The sequence below is a fragment of the Pieris rapae genome, chromosome 12, assembly GCF_905147795.1.
Source record: "Pieris rapae chromosome 12, ilPieRapa1.1, whole genome shotgun sequence".
NCBI classification, from domain to species: Eukaryota; Metazoa; Arthropoda; class Insecta; order Lepidoptera; family Pieridae; genus Pieris; species Pieris rapae.
Genome location: NC_059520.1, coordinates 2,427,422 through 2,449,613, shown reverse-complemented (window position 1 = coordinate 2,449,613; position 22,192 = coordinate 2,427,422). Strand labels below are relative to the sequence as shown.

Genomic DNA, 22,192 nt, shown 5'->3' with positions numbered 1-22,192 from the left:
AAAGGTCTGACGATAATATAAAAAAAATCTTGCTAAAATACAGAGGCTGGTCCAAGTTAGAGAGAGATCTAAGTAAACATGCTGTATTTAGATATTTTTGAGTATTTGGCAAATACTCAATTCCAAAATCACTACGATAAACTGAATCGCGCTTACAAAGTTATTCGGACCGCTAAGTTTATATATAGCTTCAAAACGTTTGCCAATGGTACCATCAGCAGACTAGTGAAGGATCCCCCTTTTAAGTCGGAGGAAGACAAATTCTTCCTCCACACAATATTAATCTATGGTAAGTATTGTGTGTATCCTGGTGGAGGCGAATACCGCGGCAGCTTGATGCTACTAACCTGAACCTTCAAAGGCTTTGATGTTTGAATTGGAGGTGGCTGTTTCCACCTAGAAAGAAAAAAACTTTAGAAACAACAATCTTATAATAATAAATATGAACTTTGTAGATAAGTAAAAAATTCCGTAAGTTGATTTAAAGGTTATAGTAGATTAAAAAAAGGTCTGTTGCGGCATTGCGCAAGTTTAATATCAGGCGCACTTTCAAATACTAATTGTAAGGTGGGGCGACATTAATAATTGTACTTAAACACCGAATTCGTGTAAAGAAATAATACAAATTTCTCAAGAAGTCTAAATAGTTTAATTTGCGGCCCTGTCAATTGGTGGGAAGAGCAATTTATGATGATTAAATGCAATAATCGTAACACTGATGAAAAATCTAATATATATGATGTAATCTACGGCTTTTTCTCTCGGCCTACACCCTCTGTCATTGCCGATGAGTAGGGATGCCTACAAGTTCGAATTGATTGACGTGGAATAAGTGATACCTAAATGATCTTATGTTCCAAAATAAACGTATTTTATTTTATTTTATTTAATTCTTACTAAATAATTTCGTAGATTACATACCATGGCACTAGGCTGAGATCATGGGGCGGTTTGGGCTTAGAAAGCCGAGTCGCACGTTCTTCGCGTAACGTGTCAGCGTCACGAACGAGCGCACAACACGCGCGTAGTGTGAAGTAGTAGATTAATTCTACGCCCGATAGAAGCGAGAACCCAAGGAATAAACCAGCTATACCACCGAACGATACTAAAATAAATTCATATTTAAGAAAACTTTCGCTTTATGCGTAGCATTTATTTGTATTAATTATTAAAACAATATTTTCTAGTGTAGCAGCTTTAATGAATATCCTCATTTTACAATAGTTATGTTTATATAATAGTTCATTAATTTATATGTAGGTAAAATTAGTTTGTTTTATTATTTTGTGCAAATGTATATTTATTTTTATGTATTTTAGAATCTAGTATTGTTATTCATGACTCTTAAAATTAGATTTCAGTATTTTTAGTTTAGTTTTGCACTTTTTATTTCTACTAGGGTTGTCTAGAACAGATCGATTGTAGAGATAATCCCATCTGTCTGAATGTATGTGTACCAAGTATGTAATACAACTAATTGTTAATAAATTAATAACATTATACCATTTTGTTAAAGTTAAATAAAACATGACATGAAGACATGCAAAAGACACATCCCTCTGCCTTTGTTATGTACAAATTATTTTTCTTTATCACAAAATCAAACGACAGATAAAGCGCATAGAATAATTTATGTCTAACTTTTTTTCTGAAAATATTACACAATTTCCCAAAAGGAAGCCAACGTTTTTAACATTGTCTTAGTGATACGTACCTAATAAATCGACCCAGCCGAACAGCACTTCTCGCTTATATCGCACCATGGGCCAAGAAACAAATTCAGTTTCTAACGAATTTGTTGTAGCTGAGCTTTTGCTGGCACTGCAATACACGTAGCTTTGTTAACGCAATGTACCACATATGACCCACTATTTTCAAATTACAATTATAAATTGATATAATTTTTTTAAAAGCCGATAAAAAATTTAACTACTTAATCTTTACAGTTCTCATCATCTTTAGAAATAATTGCAATACAATATCTTACTCAATCGCTGTAAGTTTCTCCACTTCATAGACAGTGTGGGTGCACCCGAGTTCACAATTGCATCGTGTTACATCGGTAATTGTTGTCGCGTGTTGTGCTATGCATTCCAATTCTCTAATAGTACAGTAGCGATAACCTTCTGTAAGAGCGAAAAGGTTAGCATTTGAAATTCATATTATAATCGAACAAAGGTAACAGAATATTTAATCTTTTAAACTTTGCTTAAATAATCGCAAAAAGGTTAAAATAAGATTTAAATATTGAATGGGGCTGATATATTCTAACATACCTTTGATAAAATACGCAATTTGTGGATGCATGATAATAATTACAAAAGTGAAAAATAAATAGAATCATAATCGTATTTATAAAAAACTTGTTCTCTACACTCCGCCAGCAAAAATTTGCAACGTTCTTGCTAATGTACATAGAAAGTGATTTCTTACAAACCATTTAATTTGAAGAAATGAAAATAAGGGCGCATCCTGATAAATAGCCTAGAGCGGTCAGAACTGTCGATCTGTCTCTGACTGTAGTTACTGGAGCCAGACAAAATGTTGCAACAGCATTACAAGCTATGATAAGTTGAACCTTGAAGTATTACGTGAGCAACTTTACTGAAATAACTGGTATAACTATTATAAATTGTTAACTTACTAATAGGCGGATAAAAATGGGGAACACATTTGCATAATGATCGACATCTTTGCATCCTGCATTGACGCATACAAGCAGTATATGTATATATATTAGACGTTTCCAATTTCTGTTCATCCGCGAAAATACAACGCCGTTGGCGAATCGAAAGCTGTCTCGCGTCTTCCGTTGTGTATGTATGTTTGACGGAAAACGACACTTTTTCAACACGCCTGTCCCAGGAATGTTGGATTGTTTGCTCCAAGCCTGCCATTTCTTCTGTTGAATGTATGTATACCTGCACGATGTTTATTATTTAGTAACATAATAAAACTGGAGAATTTCGGAACGAATTGTTTACTATGAAATTCCTGTTATGTATGACAAGGCAACAATTATTTCAGTTTATTACTATTATGGTTTCTTTTACCGGTTGAACGCTGTCAGAAGTTCTTTATTTATATTATGTATATGTCAAGCTAAATCATTCCTTCATAAAAATAATCTATACTCACAAGATTTTGCGAATCGAAAATGTTAAAGTTAAAAGATGTATTAAGAAAATATTTGATAACGTACTTAAGTATTTTATTACAACTTACATCAATTATTGTATCGTTTCGAAATGAATTGAACAAAAACGACCATTTAGCGTCCGTTTCGTGGATGAAAGCTTCGGTGAATTGTTCGGATTGCGGTTGCCTGTAAAGAAATTGGTACTTACGGTTTTTTTTTGAATAGAATCTCGCTATTGGCCTTAAGGGCCTCTACAGCCCAGCTCAGGCTGTTTGGCGAGCTAAGCTCAGCCGGAAGCTTAGCTCAGCCGGAGCTTAGCTCAGCCGGAAATTGGTACGGGATCTGGCTATGAGGTAGGTAGGTGGACTCATTTTCCGCAATTAGACTTAAATTCGGTCCGTTTTGCGTAAAAAACTAATAATAAGTAATAAATATTTAGTTTTATTTACCGTTAAGGTAAATATTTTTTGATAAGTAAGTTCTTTTTGATAATTATATGAATAAAGAAACTGTTTTCTTTATAAGTTCTCTAAGACGCGGCCTCTGGTTATGGCTATTAAGTATGAAGACCAGCTAACGTTTTTTTGTATTTTCCAGGGGGATTCCGGGCGGGAGGCTCATCTAATGATAAGTGATACCACCGCCCATGGACACTCTCAATTCCAGAAAGCTGGCGTATGCGTTGCCAGCCGGTATAGCCATACCACAAAATACGCAATAGCCAATCGCCGAAATTACCGCAAGATCACCCAGCTCCGACAGGGACTCTTTAGGCATTTTGTTACGACAGGAACGAGAGAGTGGAAACTATATGTTTTAGGTTAGCAAAACTAGTGTAATATAAGTGCGAGGTATCGTGGAATGCACTTGTTGTAATGAACATTTTTGAAGTTCAAACTATGTATCGCAGAAATTTATTTATTTATAATAATAATAAGAAGTCTTTATTAATTTTAAGTTCTTACATTTTCTTTTCAAAGTGTAAGATTTGGAAACCCTTTTAAGTAAAAATACCTGTGTTATACCCTTATATCAGAAACACAAAATATATAATTGTATAATACATTATAACTATTGTTTTTCTTTATCTACGATAACCGATTCTGTGTGCATACGTTCCTCCTTCGTTGTTTTTAGTTCCATTTTCCGCAGAAAGTTAAGTCAGCATAATATTACTAAGTAGTCAAAATTATAATTAAGCATTATTCATATAAACTTGCTGTTTCATATGTGGACTTTATATTTCAAAGAAAATCCTACCATCTAGTGAGTAAACTCATTTAATAATAATAATAGTAAACTCAATTAATTAATTCATTAAATAGCTTACCATGGCCAAGATTTTTCAGCGTGTTTCGAATTAAACGCATAACAGAAGCCCATTTCGGTGAAGACAGGCGCCACTAAATCACAGCATTCCTCCGAGTCGCCCTTCCATTCACAGTCGTAGAAAATATTTTCACAGTGTCGCACAATCTACAAGTTTTTATTGTCTATACGGCAGCCAACTAGTTTATTTAGCCGTTCAATTAATACGCGTGGTCACGGTGATTTTGAAATTAAAATATACGGTAAATTTAAAATTATGTCTAAATAATTATAAGTTTAAATACAATAACACATAACTATAATCTGTAAAAAAGTGTTTTCTTTAAATGTGCAAAAGTTATGTTAATAAAAGACAATACTATGATTTTCACACAATTATTATTTATAATTGGCTAACATTGGTAAGGTCTTTCAATTCTGATAGTCCTTTCAAACCCTGATCTACGCGGCCTAATAAAACTAGCTTTTTAACAAAAATACCTTCCAAAGCATATTCAAAGATTAATCAATAAATGCACACGACATTATGCGTACTGTTATACGACGTCCCGGTTTAAGAGTTAAAAAAAAAACTATTTATTAAACACGAAGGATTTTATTAAATTTATTGGCTTAGAAAGGCAACTGCCCGGTTTGAATGGTAAAATAGGACTGACTCATGGTTGAGAGATATTGCTAATCGCAGTTGAGTAAGAGAATGCAAGCTTGCTAGAATAAAGGTTGACACAGGGTGGTTTCTATGGTTTTTAAATATATAACAGTACCAAGCTAAAGCAGTGAGTTTCAATCATAAAATAAAATACATACGTTAAAAACAGCATCTTTTGGATCTAACGTGTTCACAGATTTATCCTTAGTAAAGTCTAACGCTCTGGCCGATATAGACTCATAACTGAGAGTCGAAAGCCATCGCAAAAACTCTTCGGCGTTTGGAGGCGCATCTGTTCCCCATGTTCTAATGAAATTTGTATTTTTGTAAATACTTGTGCATATTTATAAAAATAAAATATTTTTTAATTAAAAGTAGAAATGCATAAAATCTAGGAATGCGATTTCTTCGAGACAATCTTATATATAAAATTCTTGTGTCACGGGGTTAGTAACCGAACTCCTCCGAAACGGCTCGACCGATTCTAATGAAATTTTGTGTGCGTATTGGGTAGGTCTGAGAATCGAACATCTATTTTTCATCCTCCTAAATGTTAAGGGTGATGAAAAATAGATAATTTTTTTTAATTATTTTTTTAGACAACATTTTCATTTTTTTACGATACACCATACAAAAATACATGCAACCCTAAATTTTCACCCCTCTACAATCATCCCTTATGTTTTTTTGTTAATTATAAACTTTAATTTTTTGGCACAAGAACATGGCAAAACAACGTTTGCCGGGTCAGCTAGTCTTATTATAATAATATTTGTAAATTGGATGATCTGCGTTTTTTACACAGATTTTACCCCAAATCGATTTTAGTTTTACGTAAGTAAATTTATTTGATTACGATCATTAGCATTACGCAAATTTACGTGTTTGTCTTCGTTACTTTAATTACGTATTCTTCTTCTCTTATTTTAATTTCTGATAATATATTAGTAATCTGCTGAAAAAGTTCATATATGTACATTGAAATACTCCTGTATATTATGCTGTCATATATTCATTATTTAATTGTGTAAAAAATATTTTCGTAGTTTGAAGATAAAGATTTAAATTAAGAAACCTTTTATAGGCGTAATTTTTTCAACATACTGTGGTACAATTTCATTGAAGAAAATACTTCGAAAGTGATCATGTTTTGCCTTTACTTACTTTTCTATGTATTCTTGTAACAATTCATCATCAACGGCATTCCTATCGCATATAGTGACGGCTGGAAATGGTACATCCCAATTATGAAAATCTGTGTCCAAACCTACAGAAACATAACACACACATACTTAATAGAAGCTAAATCATATTAATTTTACACCTCTATACATTTCCTACCTGTAATTGTTGGATTCGTTTGAAATTTCTCCCACAAACTAACGATTATAATGCACGTTGCTATTGCTCCTATAGCTGTGAAACTGAACCACATGAATCTGTAAATTCGTCCGCATTACGTAAGGTGATACTTAACCCCCCCCCCCTTCCTCTTGTCAGCAAAAGTAAGCAAACCACATTAAAAAGAAATAGTACATAAACGTATTTTTTTCTAGGAATCCTCCAAAATGCATTTCGTTTTCAAGCATAGATAATGTTATCGTAATGTGTGTAAAGTAAATAATTACGGTTGATGGAACCAAATAAGAAAATTAAAGATCCCGTCTCTCCTATAGTGACAACATAATACTTATTTAGACACCTTTTCATTCATATACATGCATGCAAAACACACAAGAGGAAGTGCTAAAATTAGTAAAAAATATATTAAAAATCTACTTTAGTAAAGCTAAACGATCTATTAGGTAAGTGTATTAATAACAGAAAAAGGACCCGCGATAAGAGATCGAATACACAGGACCAGGCAGGCTGTACGGAAATTGGTCTCAAATATCGCAGCTACCCATAAGTTCATGCGTCCATGTATAACAGGTACTTACTTTTCACAAAATGGCCGCTCTTTCTCCGCAATGTAACGTACACCATGCAAAGTTGAATTTTCAAAAAACTCAGTTGTCTGATGACGTAAACTCGTTCCCAATAATGAACAAATATTCTCATCTTTCTCCGGAAACCAGGTTTTACGTTTCCTTAGCGCGTTTGACGGATGAATTTTCATTTCGATAATTTTTTATGTCCTATTGTTACGAATTATTATTGTAAATGGCGTGACATAAGTTATACTGTCGCATGCTTTTATAAATCACGCAAACAGATATTATCAGTTGTATTGACTTGTTCAATGAACAATAATTTACTCAGTTTTTGTTATTTAATTCCGTTGATTGCAATAATTTGTTTCCTAATGACGATAGTCAAGACAGACAAGTGATACTATAACTAATTTTATAGTAAAGCAGATAACGAGTGGCAGACTAATGGCAAAGACATCTCAGCTATAAGCTAACAACATTTTAAATGGAACTTGGTACTTATGATGTGGGTACACTGTTGCACATGGGCCTAAGCCAAATGAGCACTGTTTTGTATGGGTTTATTTTTATCTTCTAGAAATTGTGTGTTATTCTTGCCGTATAAAAAATCCTAACCTAACCTATCCTGATCTATCGTGACTTGTAATACTTGTATTTCCTTTTATTTTGTATTCATGAATCCGTATTATTAGGTTTTTAGTTTTTCGAATTTTTTTTATATTTATATTAAGGTCCTATATTTTTTTCATATATCATTTGGTTATGCACTTCTTGAACTTTACTCATCAATTTTTTTCCCTTACATTCATTAAACATTCTGCTACTCAACATACTGCTGAGCCAGGGCCAATTACGCCACAGCACACATGCACACATTTGAAACGGACCGTATGGGAAAAGAGAATTAAAAAAAAATATTTATAGTTTTTGATATCAGTAATTTTATGTTTTCTTTGATTATTGTTAATTTGTGTGGTTATGCACAAAACACACCCAGTGTTTTGTTTTTAATAAACGTTATGTCTGTCGGTCATATTTTTGCTAGTAACCGAAATTACAAATATGTAGCAGGTACTTATAAAAGACACAATATAAATAAAGTATATATTTTATCATTCCTTACAAAGCATTCATACTTTTTATATTGTTCGGTTTTGGATCGTCGACAGCGGCTTCCGGCGGAAGTAATGGATCTATGTTGATATCTAGATCTTTCAACGCATCGTCCAAGATTTTAATCTTGCCAAGTAACTTCTCGGCTTGTAAATTGTAACCTGGCTCTAACATCTTGCCAGTTGGGTTCAATTTGAATAGATACTCTGCCTGTATGAAGAAATAAGCATTAAACGTATTAGTTGCCATGGTTACCATGTTTTCGATATAGAAGTCTTATCAAGTTAAACTATAAAGTCAAAACCATGGACTATCTCTAAATAGTTAAATCCGCGTGACTGAATAAATTTAAATCGAATTTAACGTTGCTTAATCATTAAGGGCATCTTCAATGTCGTGTCAATAAAATTTCCCAATACTTTGCATACTTCAGTTAAAATAATACATATTTAATTCCACAATCGTCAAATAATATTTAGTACCTAAGTATTATTTGACGATTGTGGAATTAAATATAACAAGTACATTTGAGTTTTTGTCTGTATTCTTATTATAGAGGTAATATAGTAAATGTACTTGCAATCGACAAACTAATTTATTAAATCTAACAAGTTCCAAAACAGTTGCATTGAGTGGAATATGTTTGATTTGTGTGATCTGATTGCGTGTGTATCAATGAAACATACGTGTGTATTTATATCACAGTCGAAATCAGGATTAATATATGTTACTTATAATTTTGGACAAGATTACTGACAATGCTTTCAGGTATTCGGTAAACAAAATATTTATTGTATAAAGGGTTTTAATTATATAATCTCGATGTCTGAGTTAAGCTTACAATATAAGAATTATTGAAGTGCCACGCTTGAAAATCAGCTGTAGTTAATGTATATGCAAAGTTATTTCGACCTTCTTAACTTCCTAAGGGCCTATCAAAATTTAAACTTATATAATGAAGACCGTATACACATGTATTGTGACAGGTTTTTTAAAGCAGACTCTGCTTAAAGTAAGAAAATTCTTAGATTTGTGTTTCAATATTTCAATACGTTGATAACGACATTTTCCTTAGAATAATATTAATGTAAAGGTATCTATCTTTCAGAGTTTCTTGCCCGTTCTTCTCACAAGGCCTCCTTGTAGTTTTGTGAACGGATAGACTAGTCTTGCTCTTTCAAAATTTTTGTAAACGTTATTGACAAGCATGCCCTAAGACTAATCTGTCAAATATCAAAGTATCAGCCTGACGTCATTCGCTTTTCACTTACCAAGAAATCAATAGGATCATCAGGTCTCAGTTTGGCGACTTCGAGTAAGGCTGGAGTGAGGGTAGGGAAAATGTGGTTGATGAGATAATTACGCATGGGTTCGCTGGCTGCAGCCAACGCTGCCTCTTCTTCTTCTTGCATCAGGATGTATAACTCCGACTATAATAGTTCTTTTATATATTTTGCGTATTTAACATTCGCTCGAATGGTGAAGGAAAACATCGTGAGGAAACCGACATGTCTTAGACCCAAAAAGTCGATGACGTGTGTCAGGCATTGGAGGCTGATCACCTACTTGATCATTGATTTGAAAAATGATCGTAAAACAGATACAAAAATCTGAGGCCCAGACCTAACAAAGTTGTAGCGCCACTGATCATCAAAATCTGTGCAGCCGTTTAGGACTTTAATTACCAAGACAGCACAGATTATTAATTACACATGCACAGATGTTTATATTTACATGTATATATATACCTACAACTGTATGTTTGCTGTGTAGATAAATAACCTAGTACCGTCCAAACGCAAATAAGCATTAAAATCGATTCTGCCGTTTAAGAGGAGTTACGTGACACACATACAGTAGATTATAGAGGCATTTCGGTCCCCTTTACTCTAGTAGCATGACCATTATGACTTCTGTCGAAGTTACTAATAGTTACTAAGTAATAGTTATTGCGAAGACATTAGTTCCGCACCTAAGACACATTAAGTGTAAAATATATATTTCGGTGGTTGGTTCGATTCTATTTTTAGGGAATTAAATTAATTCCGCATAAAGTGTGGGACTTGCTTTAACAGCACATTGTTGGGATCAAGTTAGCATTCTAAAAAGAAGAATCGATTCCCTGCGAAACAATAAATTGGTAGGCAAAGAAAGTTAATATGTAAAAACACATATAACACTGAAGCACAAATATATTCTGACATGTTATGACACAAAATGAATCTAGAAATAATAAAATAAAAAATATAAACAATAGTTAAAAAAACTTACCCAATACTCCATTTTGTCTTCGTGTTCTTCTTGCATTTTCTTTTCCAGCTCCTTCAAAGCCTTCGCCTCCTGAGACCGAAGTGTCTCACATTCCATCTTCTCTTTCTTTTCAGCGGCTTCGATCAAAGCTTTAAAACCAGTCGTAAGTGACCATATGTATGTGGGCACCGCAAGCGTGCGGCAAATAAAAAGCATGGCTTGACATTAAACAAGCTAATATTGTTTAACGTACTACATTTAAATAAAACTTCTTACACGTGTATAAGTACTATAATATCTTCGAGCATGTAATTACTTTAAACGTCTAAATGATATCTACGAGTATTCAAATATAAATAAAACAAAAAGTAACTAATAACACAAATACTACACCGATTAAAAAAAATAGTTTCGTCTTGTTTCTAATAGGCAACTAATCTAACTTCTGTGCCTGGCAGACAGCAGACACCATCGACTGTTTGGATCTAAGGTCGGTTTCCTCAGGATGTTTTCCTTCATCATACGAGCGTATATTTAACATACACACACATAGAAAGTTCATAGGCGCACAAACGGAGCTCGATAATGCAACCCGTCACTACTAGACTCACCAATAAGCTTCCCATACCGACAAGGCCGTCCCATCCTCAAAGCGACCGCCGCATACGTCCCCTTCATACCATAATCTGAATGTTCCTTTACGGGAACAACCAACGGGTGTATATCAAGCTCGTCAAAGAAGTTCAGAGGAGTGACGTCACGACCATCATTAAGCCTAAATTCACTGAGTCGTTTCAAGACGGTCTCCTCGTCTAGCCGTGAGTCACCGTCCGGTTGGCGCATGGCCTTATCACAGATAAAGTCGTCACTCGCTTCTAACGATACTACGATATCTGTGAACATTGGGACAGCATATTATCTTCTTATTCATAAAGTTGTATGGTACATTGTAATCATGTGAATGAATCTGTATAACCTGATTTAGAATAGAGATTTCTTTAGAATAGAGACAGATTACACTTATGTTGTATTGTCAAAATCAAATTTTTCGTGGTAGGGTACACCTAGGTAAGGAGGGTACCGTCTTATAAATAGAAATTAATTATTAATTTATATGTTATGTGTAACATTTGAAAGGATTAATGGATAGAAGAGGCTTTCTGTTTATTTTAAAAAAATGTCTAAATTAATATATAAATCTAAATAATAACACTACCTGGCAATAGCTTTTTCAATACATTGCTAAATAAATCCAGATCTTCATCAAACGGTTCTTCTTCTGTTTCCTCACCTGCTTCGGAATCTTGCTCATCTCCCTTGTCAAACACTACACAGATTTTTTAAAGCAATAAAGTTGTAATTCAGTCGTCTATGTATAAATCAGAAGTCCGATTTAGTTAGATTTTCAAAAAGCATTTGTCAGATCTCGGAATGGCACTTGCCTATAAACATTCGTGTCTGCCAGAACAATCTGAAGAAACGTGACTACAACTTCATGAACTTTAGTTCTGAGTTAAACCCTGACTCAGTTCCTGACAGGCAAATGGACAGGAGGCTCATCAGATGCTAAGAGATTCCGCCCATGGACACTCGCACTGCCAAAAAAATTTGTCGATTTTTATCAATTTAAGATTTGACAATTCTTAAAGTCGGCCTTTAAGAATTGGTATGTTCTCTTCTTGAAGGACCCTATGTCGAATTGGTTCAGAAATATTTCAGGGGACAGCACGTGGCAGCTACAGAAGGCTGATCACCAACATACCCATTAAAAAATCATCACGAAACAGATACAGAAATCTGAGGCTCAGACCTAGACCTAGGCTCCCCACTGGATCTTCAATTGAAATATATAATAACGGTGGCTTACGCATCGAGCACTGTGCTATCGTAGTTGGAAATCCATCGAGAACCCAGCCTCTGTTAATGGCTTCGCGGTTAAGCATTCTTTGACGCAAATATCTAAAGTAAAAAATTTTACATTGTCATTACAATTTCTAGGGGTAGGGGGATTTTTTATGAAACATGTATTTTAGATTAGCTTAGATAACCTCAAATCGAATAACCAAAGTTTAATTTGAATATTACTGTAATCGTATAAATTTATTTGAGATAAACATTGAATCTTAATTGTCATGTTCGTGCTTTCCTGGCTCAACGAATAAGTTACAATAACGAATACATAGTATAAAACAAAGTCGTTTTCTCTGTCCCTACTCCCTATGTCCCTTTGTATGCTTAAATCTTTAAAACTACGCAACGGATTTTGATGCGGTTTTTTTAATAGATATTGAATTTAAATTTAATTAGAGTGATTCAAGAGGAAGGTTTATATGCATAATAGCATGCATTAAATAGTGGAGAAGTACTGTTATTTTTGAGATTTCTAATGTGATATCGTAAATAATTAAATTTTTTCCGCTTACATTGCAAACGCAGGCTGAACCCTACGATTTTTATCAAAATAATGTACTAATTATTGTACACATTGAAAAGGTCCACAGAAAAGTCCGTGATGGTATATGTGTCTATATGGTATACGTCGCGTATATTATCGGAGCTTTCCAGCGACGGAAATAACAATACATATTAAGAACCTGCTTTTCATCAGCATTGCACCCGTGCGAAGCTGGGACGGGTCACTAGTACACAGATAAGAAATGCTGCCAGCGTTAAAGACTGCCTTGGGGACTTTTATATAAATAATATATTATTTTTATTATTACTATGTCGATTTAGTAAATAAATTTTTAAAGTGTAATTATATCCATTTAACATAATAAATAAATTGTTAAAATTTATTATAAGGTATGTACGAAATAGATAAATTTTAGGCTTTTTGTAGAATTTTGTAATTTTTGAAGAAATTTTCTAACCACTGATTTAAATAGTATGTTTATTTGAAAAATAACACCTGGTATATATTATATACGAACCCTAGTAATTCCTCATCGGTGAGGGCTCGACCTGACTGCAGCATAGCAAGTGTTTGACGAGCATTCTCCTGAATGGCTTCCTCCTCACCGGCATCGTCTTCATCATCAGGTGGTGAAGCATCTTCCTCTTCACCAGTGGGCATTGGCAGACCGGCAGTTTCCCCAGTTTCCCAGTGTTGTATACGCCATGTCTAGAAATTGGATCAGCTCAAATCCTAGAGTGTATATTTCTTTGCCTTATTACTATCATTCATTGATACAGGGTCGCCAGAGGGGGCTAGGGGCAAAGAACCTTCCCTTAATAGACGCCCTTGCATTGGAAAATAAATTGCGTGCGTACAAAGTACATATGTCATATGTCACAAGTCAAACCTCTTTGTAAATGACTTATTACTAAGGTGAAAGCCCCAATAGATGATCAAGTACAAGTATATGATCACATCATGTATTTGTGTATATATATTCACAGCGTTTACACACTGTATACGTGCTAATATAAAAAAATATAAATCTGCGTTTACTGCACAAGACGGTATGCAACAGAATTGCCATCTTCTCGATCTCCTTTGGTCTTTCTCTCTCAATCTTTCTCACTATACTCTCAATAGATATCAATCGCTCTCCTCCTTTTCTTCGACAATAACGCTGCATGTCTTCAACATGCTAATATTATTATTATTGCGTTTCATCCGATAAAAAAAATTACGCTCATGCGAATAAATTAGTTTCACTTCAATAATTAAAATTAAACAGATACCTTTCCAGTTTCTATATATAAATCTATGTCAAGAATTGTTAAAATATCATTAAAATATAAAATAATTTCAAATCTATAGAATAACCAAGAGAATGAAGTAAACAATTAATTAATTAAGTATTATACATTAATACACACCAAGTCATTTATTATATCGTCTACCACTGTGTCTGGTGAAATATAGATCAATCCATACGCTTCGCATATAAGTTTCGACAACGTAGTTTTTCCTACAATAGGAGGCCCGTAGACAATCACCTAGAGTAACAGGTTTTTATAAAACTAAAATTTTATTAATATCATAGATAAAATAATTATTCACCCTGAAGAAAACTATACAGCCACGGACGAACTTATAAAACCTACTTGGACATTTATAACTTAAAAATTAATATTTTTAAGAATCTATTAATCACCTAGGATTGTTTAGATACTGTGGAATAATAGCAATCCACGAACAAGTTTTGGCAGTTACTTCTTAAGGAAAACTTTTTTCCATCGCCCTGAGCTGTTCTATTCTCTTTAGGGTTAAGTAAAGGAATTTGTACTGTGTTGTGGGCTTTAGACAGCAAGATAGTGCCCCTTGAAACTGTATCCCTTAAACGGTTTATTTTTTTGTACCAATAAAAACACAGATGATCATTATTTTTAGTAAACATTTGACATTTCACCGGTATATTATAAGAAAACTGTCAAAATATAGCCTTGTTTAGCCAAAAGCTCACAGATTCGGGTTCGATATTTAAAATATTATTTGGGTTGCCAACAAAAAAATATGAAATGTTTTAACGAGCGGAATTACGAAATTCAAACTGAAAACTATATTTTTAGAAATAGCAATTTCACAATATCAACATGTCTATTTAAATACCTTAAATGGTTTGAGCCCTCTCTCCTTTTTAAACTGTTTGATGAGCGCAGGCACATTCTCTCCGAAACTCATCTCCGAGGTCCATTGCAAGGCTATTGTTTCGACAATGAACGTGGGCTCCATATTCAAATTAAGCGTCATCAAATCGTATATCCTTTGCTAAATAATGCTTTTATTCAAGTTAGACATAGATACAATATTTATTCCTATATACACACAATATAACAAAAATCAAAGAAGAATAGAAAAAAGAATGAGATAAGAATTTTATTTTAAAGAACACAGTACTGTGATTGTAATTAGTCCTGGTTCAGCATTATGCTGAGGCAGGACGAGTGTGTAACTTGTTGTGTAGAGTGTGTGACTTACGACAAAGTATCGCGTATCCCTGCTCACTACGGCTGAATGTAAATGCAGTATAATACTTAGTAAAAAAGAAAAATAATAATAGTAGTAAACGTTAGCAGTGTAAGTAATTAAAAGTCTTGTGTAAAAGTGTTTGGCAAATAAAATAAAAATATTACCTACTAGGTTTACGATCATACTAAAGAATTCCACAAAAAGAACCTTTAGTTACTGATCATATCGCTTATTTGGGATTGACGAACACGAAGAACCTAGTGGGCCAATCTCAATAATGCAACGCGAATTAAGTTTGTTCAAAAATTAAATAATAGTATAACTTTCAACTGTTTGTTACAGACATAGTATAATGTATTTGATTTTAATATTTTATTTAGCGCCACATGATATATGAATGTCTATGAATCTAAACTACAGTGATATAAATAACATCCAGAGACACTACAACCCTAAAACTAAATGGGCAAAATCTTATATCTAGGCCTTAGATTGCACCCGTTTATTTGACCATTTTAATTTCATAGACAACTTGTTTGATCTGTGATGTCTGAGACGTCATCGATGTTTTGAGTTGAGATATGCCAGTTTCCTCACGATGTAGGGGTGTATGTGAACCCACAACCTCAGGGATAAGGCGCAAGCTGCTGCTACTAGACCCACATTTTTAAACGTCAATGTGTATAAATAAAATGAACAACTGTGCCATCATGTCCGCACACAATGTTTTAATCACAAATTATTAATACAACCGCTGAGTTAAAGGTTTTGGCAAATTCATTGTTAATTGATTTGATGAAAAATGTGTCCATTTAGAAAAATTGTAATATCGTTATAAAAGGAAAATTATCTTACGTCAATTTCCGGTATCAGAAAGGCGTCTTCCGGTGGAATACATTTAAACATGCCTGATCCAACTATTCGGCCCAAAGGTTTTATAATCTATAGAAAAATTGAATAAATATATCTTTATTTTATAATTTCTATGGTTCAGTAGTACTCGCAGGCTAAAGACCTAAAGCGATGGTAGCCCTCTGCCCCATCTAGGTGTTATAGGACATTAAGTCATGTGAGTAGTCGTATGCGGACAAGACTAAGCTGTTACCGTGTCCTGCCTTGGGTGATTTTTGGTGGCGCCGGGGGGTTTTAGTGTGGTGGCACAGTGGCGAGTCCCACATAACCTTTCACCACCAGGCAACCGTGCCGCGGGAGGGTATGCATAACGCATTTCCCCACGAAAAAAAAAAGTGAGTAGTCTAAGTCATCAGCTTATTTTTATAGCCTTATATCAGAATCAATATAATATACATTATAGCTATTGTTTTTGTTAACTACCGTACTGTTACGATAACTGATTCTCTGTGCCCACGGGCAAAGGCCTCCCCCATTTTTTAAGTGTTCAAATTTAAATTTGAAAGGACATGACAATCTTCGAATGATCTGGCACTAATGGTAGGTATTACTTACCAATAGTCGTCAGGTAAGTACAATTAAATTACGTTTAAAATGCAATAACTACTCGTTAAAGTAAAATCAGTACATATTTAAATCTTTAATGACAAAATTTAATTAAAACAGTATACCTCTTTTTGTTTCGTAACGTTTTGTTCAACAGCCAATAGATATAACTTCTTTGGAAAATCAGTTATTAGATTGTAAACTATTCTGAAATAAGAATTAATTTTAGAATTATACCACAGTGCTATAAAAATAAAAAATAGTATACGTACATCAAACTTGCTTTGCCTAGATAATCAAAATAGATAAATACACTTGTTTAATGTAGTGTAAATATAAAAACGTCTTGCCAATTATAAGATATTATGAATATTGTTGAGATGATATTGATTGTAAAACCCATCTGGCAAAGGGTCCGCTTAAAGGTAAGTTATAAGTTTGTAAATAACCAGTGTAACCTTCAAGATTAGCCCGGAAAATTGTTATTATAATTTAACTGATAATCGAACTCAGGAACTCCAGGTTTGAAGCCCCAGATAGACCACGAAGAACACTTACACCTAAATATAGGCGTAACAAACTTCGGGGTGAGTTGAACATTTATTTCAACATTTTAATAGCTGTGACTTCATTATTTCTGCTTCTTTGGAAATTAAGTTATAAAATAATCTTTAACCAATTAAGACTTCTTACAAATATCGTATTTATCTTACAATTACATGATTTCCGTAAAATTTAGTCTACGAGCTTGTCCTCGCAAGGTTATTTGATAATATTTTGTACAGCCTTTGTTACTTAGAGATAATGTAGAATTCCGATAATGAAATCAGTCAAAAAATACAAATAATTCTACTTTATATTAGCAAAGATATATCCACTTCATAAAAAATTCATTCGTTTAATTATATCTGTCTTTTTTCATCACTTCGTAAGCACACTTTGACAGAAAGAGACGAAGGAACATTTAAAGGTACCATTAGATTTGTATACATTTATGAAAGGGACTTATACTTACTGAGCTAAATCCAGTACATTAATGAGAGGTATTACGTTATAGCCTCGTCCAAGTATGGGTAAAAACGGTTCACACTCCCAAGCCTTTTGAAACCAATAGAAAAGCACATCCTCTGTACCGCCATACGTCAAACCAGCTCCGACAACGATAGCACTGAAGTATTTTGATATAAGAAATTTGGCAATTACTTAAGCAAGTGGGAAATCATTTAGGAATTAATATTTTGTTGTTGATGTGCGGCCTAATCGCTAACAAACGTTAATCCAGACAACCCTAGTATGGATAAAAAGTGCGTACAAAGTACAAGTACCCAAGTAAAAGATCTTTGGAAATTAATTAATACAAAAGTAAAGGCCCCAATAGATGGCCTTGTACCAGTATATATGATCACACCATGTATTTGTATATCTAAATTCAAACTTTTTGCACACTGTATACGTGCAAATCTATACTTATAATAATATTATAAAGAGGAAAGGTTTGATTTTTTGTTTGTTTGTTTGTTTGTATGAATTGAATAGGCTCCGAAACTACTTGGCAGATTTGAAAAATTCTTTCACTGTTGGAAAGCTACATCATTCCTGAGTGACATAGGCTATATTTCATTTTCAAAAAAAATAGGCATCCTTACTAAAATTACGATAACATTAACATTTGTTTATTATTTGATACAATTCTAACAGATGGCGCTGAGTTAAAGGTAGTTTAGTTTAGGTCCGTGTCGTGGTACCAACGTTTCACATAAGTTCTCCTACGGTTTCCCTTGATTAATTTACTACTATGTAATATAACAAAAACCTTAGCCACAGCAACGCTTGGCCGAGTCTGCTATCATAATATAAACTAATAAAAATCTCCGTTTACTGCACAAGACGTTATGCGACAGAATTGCCATATCTAAAGTCATTATATGTAACTTCTAAACGAATACATCATCCCATCAACCAACTCTAGCTCCATGGTCATGAAGCAAATAGCTTCATGCTACGTTCGCCCTTTCTCACTCTCTCTCTCTCTCAATCGCTCTCTCCCATATTTTCTTCAACAAAAACGCTGCACATCTTCGTGATGCTCCTATTATTATTAGGTACAGCGTTTTATCCGTAAAAAGAAGTTTCACTTCAAAAAGAAGTACAATAATAATACCGTACAAGAAGTGTAGAAATAATTAACAAAACATGGCACACACGCACACATTAATAAAACAAAAAAGAAGATTCCTAAATAAATTTAAATACTGAGCAGTAAAGATAATATTGGTATATTGATTTGGGTATGTTATTTTATAAAATTCGTTATTTAAATAACTTTATTTTATTTGTTAATTTTTTAAGTGTGTATAGCTGTCACTCTAAAATAGTATGGGATCCATTAAAAATCTGTCTTGGTGCTGCAAGAAAAACAGTTTGGCCCATTTTTAGTTAGTAGATTTTCTTATTATACGCACTAACAATTAAGTGTAAACGCCTAGTTCAGGTTAGAAGCAGCAGAAACGACTTTTGCAAGACGAAAGCACTTTTTCACAAAAAAGTTTTCGAAACCATTCTTAAGTTTCTTAATTTATAAATTCACCATTTTCGAGTTTTGTCTAGTTTACTGGATGTAATACGCCATTTACATGCAATAGTATGTAGTACATATATCTAATATAGCTGCTGTTATTTTAAAGTAATTAAATTAAATCTTATCATACCCAATCTGCGTTCTATATTTTCTAGCGATTGACACAACTTCGTTTTCGACATCATAGTGAATCTTGTAACTTGGATGTGGCTTCCGTTTCCTAAAGTCTGACTCGATAAACGGCAGATCTGGTGTCTCCTGTTTATTACAATGACTTTTTTATTTTTGAATGGAAACCTTTAGCGGTGTAAAACACTTTTTTGGAATGAGTAAAAAATGTTAAATTCACGTCAGCACACGTGACCTGATCGAAAATTAAGGCGTATTTAATGAAATATAAATTGTCATTTGTGTACGATAGCGCGATAAATAATTAATATTGTATTCTACTAAGTCCGAGATTTAACGTCCCTTAGTTCTGCTGATTGTTGACCTAATAAACTATTCATTTATTTATGCATTAACGACTTTTTCGCATAAGTAGAGACAACGGATCTCCACATGCTACAATCTTGACATATCTCTCTCTCTTATTATTAACACATTTTTTTTGTTTTTTTTTATATACAGCAAACAAAAATACACACAACCCTTAATTTTCACCCCTCTACGAACAAGCCATATTTTTTATTTTTTTATTAAAAACCTAAAACTTGGAACTCTGATATAGAGAAAAATTTCACAGGAAAACCTAAAAAGTTTTCATTCCGAAAAACCTCAAACAAAAGAACACTGGTTATGTATGCAGTGGTTACTAAAAATACTAGTATTTTTATAAGTCAATCGAATTTCCTTCACACAAGTAGGTTGCTTAGATAACATACCTATCGTTACGTACAATTGTAATATCGATCTATTGATAGCGAAAATTCTCACCGGGTCGAGTGGTTTCGTAACACCCCAAGTCATAACAGTAGATACGAGTATGAGATATCGTTTCTTAGACTCGCCTGCCCCACCATCGTCATCTGTAGATACTATTTGGCCAGACTGTTTCTCTAATAAATCCTTCAAAACTAAAAACAGAGTAGATACTTGGGCTTTGTAACTTTAAAATAGTCAAAAATTAAAGATTTTTTTATAAACCTTTCTTCATCATGAATGAAATGATCATTGCTGATATTTCCCACTTATTTAATTATTGTTATCACAATTTCGTAATGGCAGCGTGGAAGCGACTCGCATTAATGCTGTTTTTGATTTTTGATTTGATTTAAAAAAAACCTTAGTGTATAATTTAGAAATGAAGCTTAGCACCAAGTCTACTCCGTATGTCAGAATAAGTTACATTTTTGACATCGTACGCCTCGTTTCTGAATGTAACAGCCTTAGGTCGCCATGTGTACCTATTAGGTGCCAAATATCGATCTATTTATTCCGCTATATACTAACGTTTTAAATAGTCCACAACTGTTGATAGCTCGTTTCTATCATAGCTTATGTCCAAAACAAGCGTTCCACACGTCAGCATGGTCGACAAACATTCTGCCTTAGGCACTATTCGAGCAACGTTGTCAATAGATCTTATTTTAGAATCGGTGACGGTACCTTCAAATAAAATAAAACTATTTTAAATATATAGTTACATAAGGAAGATATTTATAAAAACTTTTTGAAGAAAAAAACGTCCTACCGAAAATTTCATATGGTTGTTCTGGTGGCGGGGCCGGGCCCATATCTACTGCATCTTCACCAAGCACCATTGTCTGCGAAGACTGTTTGACAGACTCTGTAGCATTTTTCTCTAATACTTTAGATACTTCCTTTAAGATACATTCGCCGTGATATGAATCGACATTGTTAATAAAATAACGTTTAAACGAAAACAAGACATCGGCCTCAGAAAGGGATTTATCCGAAGACAGCTTTTCCATAGATTTCTTCATATTGCAAAATATTTTTTGTATTATGAAGTATTAAATATCGTTTCTACAAACTGAATCACAATCAAAGAATTGACAATGATGTTGAAATGACAATTGGTTCCACATAAAAACTTTTTTAAACAACACGAAATGTGGATCTAGTATATTATTTAACCTAATTATCATAATACAAATGAACCGTACCTATACTGTATGTACTGTAACTTGTATTGTTATATCGTTGCAGAGTTGGAGACCGGAGACCCCGATTTGAAATTTGAAATGTTAGCAGTGGATGGATTTTGCGATGTAAAAGCTCTTTTAGTTTCATGATTGGGAAAATTAATGATTAACAAATGTACCTATAGGTAAAGTCCCGTATTTTTCAGTGTTAAAAGGATAAAAATGCACAAAAATAGTTAGAAATGTTTTATATACAATAGTTACCGTAATATATTTTCGATATAATATATCTTCGGCGTAACAAAATAAAAATCTTTTAAAAAATTTTATCTTTCGCCTTATTCTACGTTTGTAGAATTTGTAGAAACGACACTCACGATGGTAAAAATTTACCCTAATCTTTTATCTCTGACGCGCCAATAGTATAACTTCAAAAAAGTATATTGAGATAAATTCTCTCTATTCGATTCTCGGTGTATAATAATAAACGCCTGCTTTGTTACAACAATAACTAAGTATATTTCCAACACTTCTTATCCTTAAACAACCACACAGCTTACAATTTAACGTCCGTCTTCGTCAAGCGGAACGGTCCGAATAATCTCACTTATTTTAGATCGTATCAAGACTACCCTTCATTATCTTTGTCACTGTCGGTATCGAGTCAATCAACTAACTTACATCGAGTAAAACATATTAAACAAATACAATCA

The 22,192-nt window shown here is 33.5% G+C and overlaps 2 protein-coding genes across 2 annotated transcripts; both read right to left on the bottom strand.

Annotated features, from left to right (window-relative positions):
* Positions 1 to 10: 10 nt before the first annotated feature.
* On the bottom strand, positions 11 to 7,236 carry LOC110994684 (sodium channel protein Nach-like). Its single transcript, XM_022261480.2, has 11 exons — positions 7,058 to 7,236; positions 6,459 to 6,556; positions 6,282 to 6,384; positions 5,276 to 5,423; positions 4,470 to 4,615; positions 3,226 to 3,325; positions 2,645 to 2,921; positions 1,988 to 2,126; positions 1,715 to 1,821; positions 922 to 1,105; positions 11 to 396 (listed from the first exon to the last, which is right to left on the bottom strand). Exons 1-11 carry the CDS (start codon positions 7,234 to 7,236, stop codon positions 285 to 287), a joined length of 1,593 nt encoding a protein of 530 aa, XP_022117172.2. The 3' UTR covers positions 11 to 284.
* Positions 7,237 to 8,095: 859 nt separating this feature from the next.
* Positions 8,096 to 21,328, bottom strand: LOC110994686 (adenylate kinase 7). The gene is made up of 16 exons (XM_022261481.2): positions 21,065 to 21,328; positions 20,824 to 20,979; positions 20,308 to 20,447; positions 19,502 to 19,629; positions 17,809 to 17,961; positions 16,919 to 17,000; positions 16,191 to 16,277; positions 14,976 to 15,134; positions 14,243 to 14,362; positions 13,348 to 13,538; positions 12,282 to 12,373; positions 11,631 to 11,741; positions 11,026 to 11,307; positions 10,436 to 10,563; positions 9,436 to 9,594; positions 8,096 to 8,374 (listed from the first exon to the last, which is right to left on the bottom strand). Exons 1-16 carry the CDS (start codon positions 21,315 to 21,317, stop codon positions 8,171 to 8,173), a joined length of 2,445 nt encoding a protein of 814 aa, XP_022117173.2. The 5' UTR covers positions 21,318 to 21,328; the 3' UTR covers positions 8,096 to 8,170.
* Positions 21,329 to 22,192: the final 864 nt, after the last annotated feature.

Bases quoted from the DNA above. Each gene is read 5' to 3' on its own strand.
- LOC110994686 (XM_022261481.2), bottom strand. From the start codon at position 21,317: ATGAAGAAATCTATGGAAAAGCTGTCTTCGGATAAATCCCTTTCTGAG. The intron at 15,135-16,190 runs GTAAGATAATTT...AGCATTATTTAG, and splicing joins TTCTGATACCGGAAATTGAC to CAAAGGATATACGATTTGAT. The intron at 9,595-10,435 runs GTAAGTTTTTTT...GAACTATTATAG, and splicing joins AAGACAAAATGGAGTATTGG to TCGGAGTTATACATCCTGAT.
- LOC110994684 (XM_022261480.2), bottom strand. From the start codon at position 7,236: ATGAAAATTCATCCGTCAAACGCGCTAAGGAAACGTAAAACCTGGTTT. The intron at 4,616-5,275 runs GTATGTATTTTA...AAAAACTTGTAG, and splicing joins CAAAAGATGCTGTTTTTAAC to ATTGTGCGACACTGTGAAAA. The intron at 1,106-1,714 runs GTACGTATCACT...AATTTATTTTAG, and splicing joins CGGCTGGGTCGATTTATTAG to TATCGTTCGGTGGTATAGCT.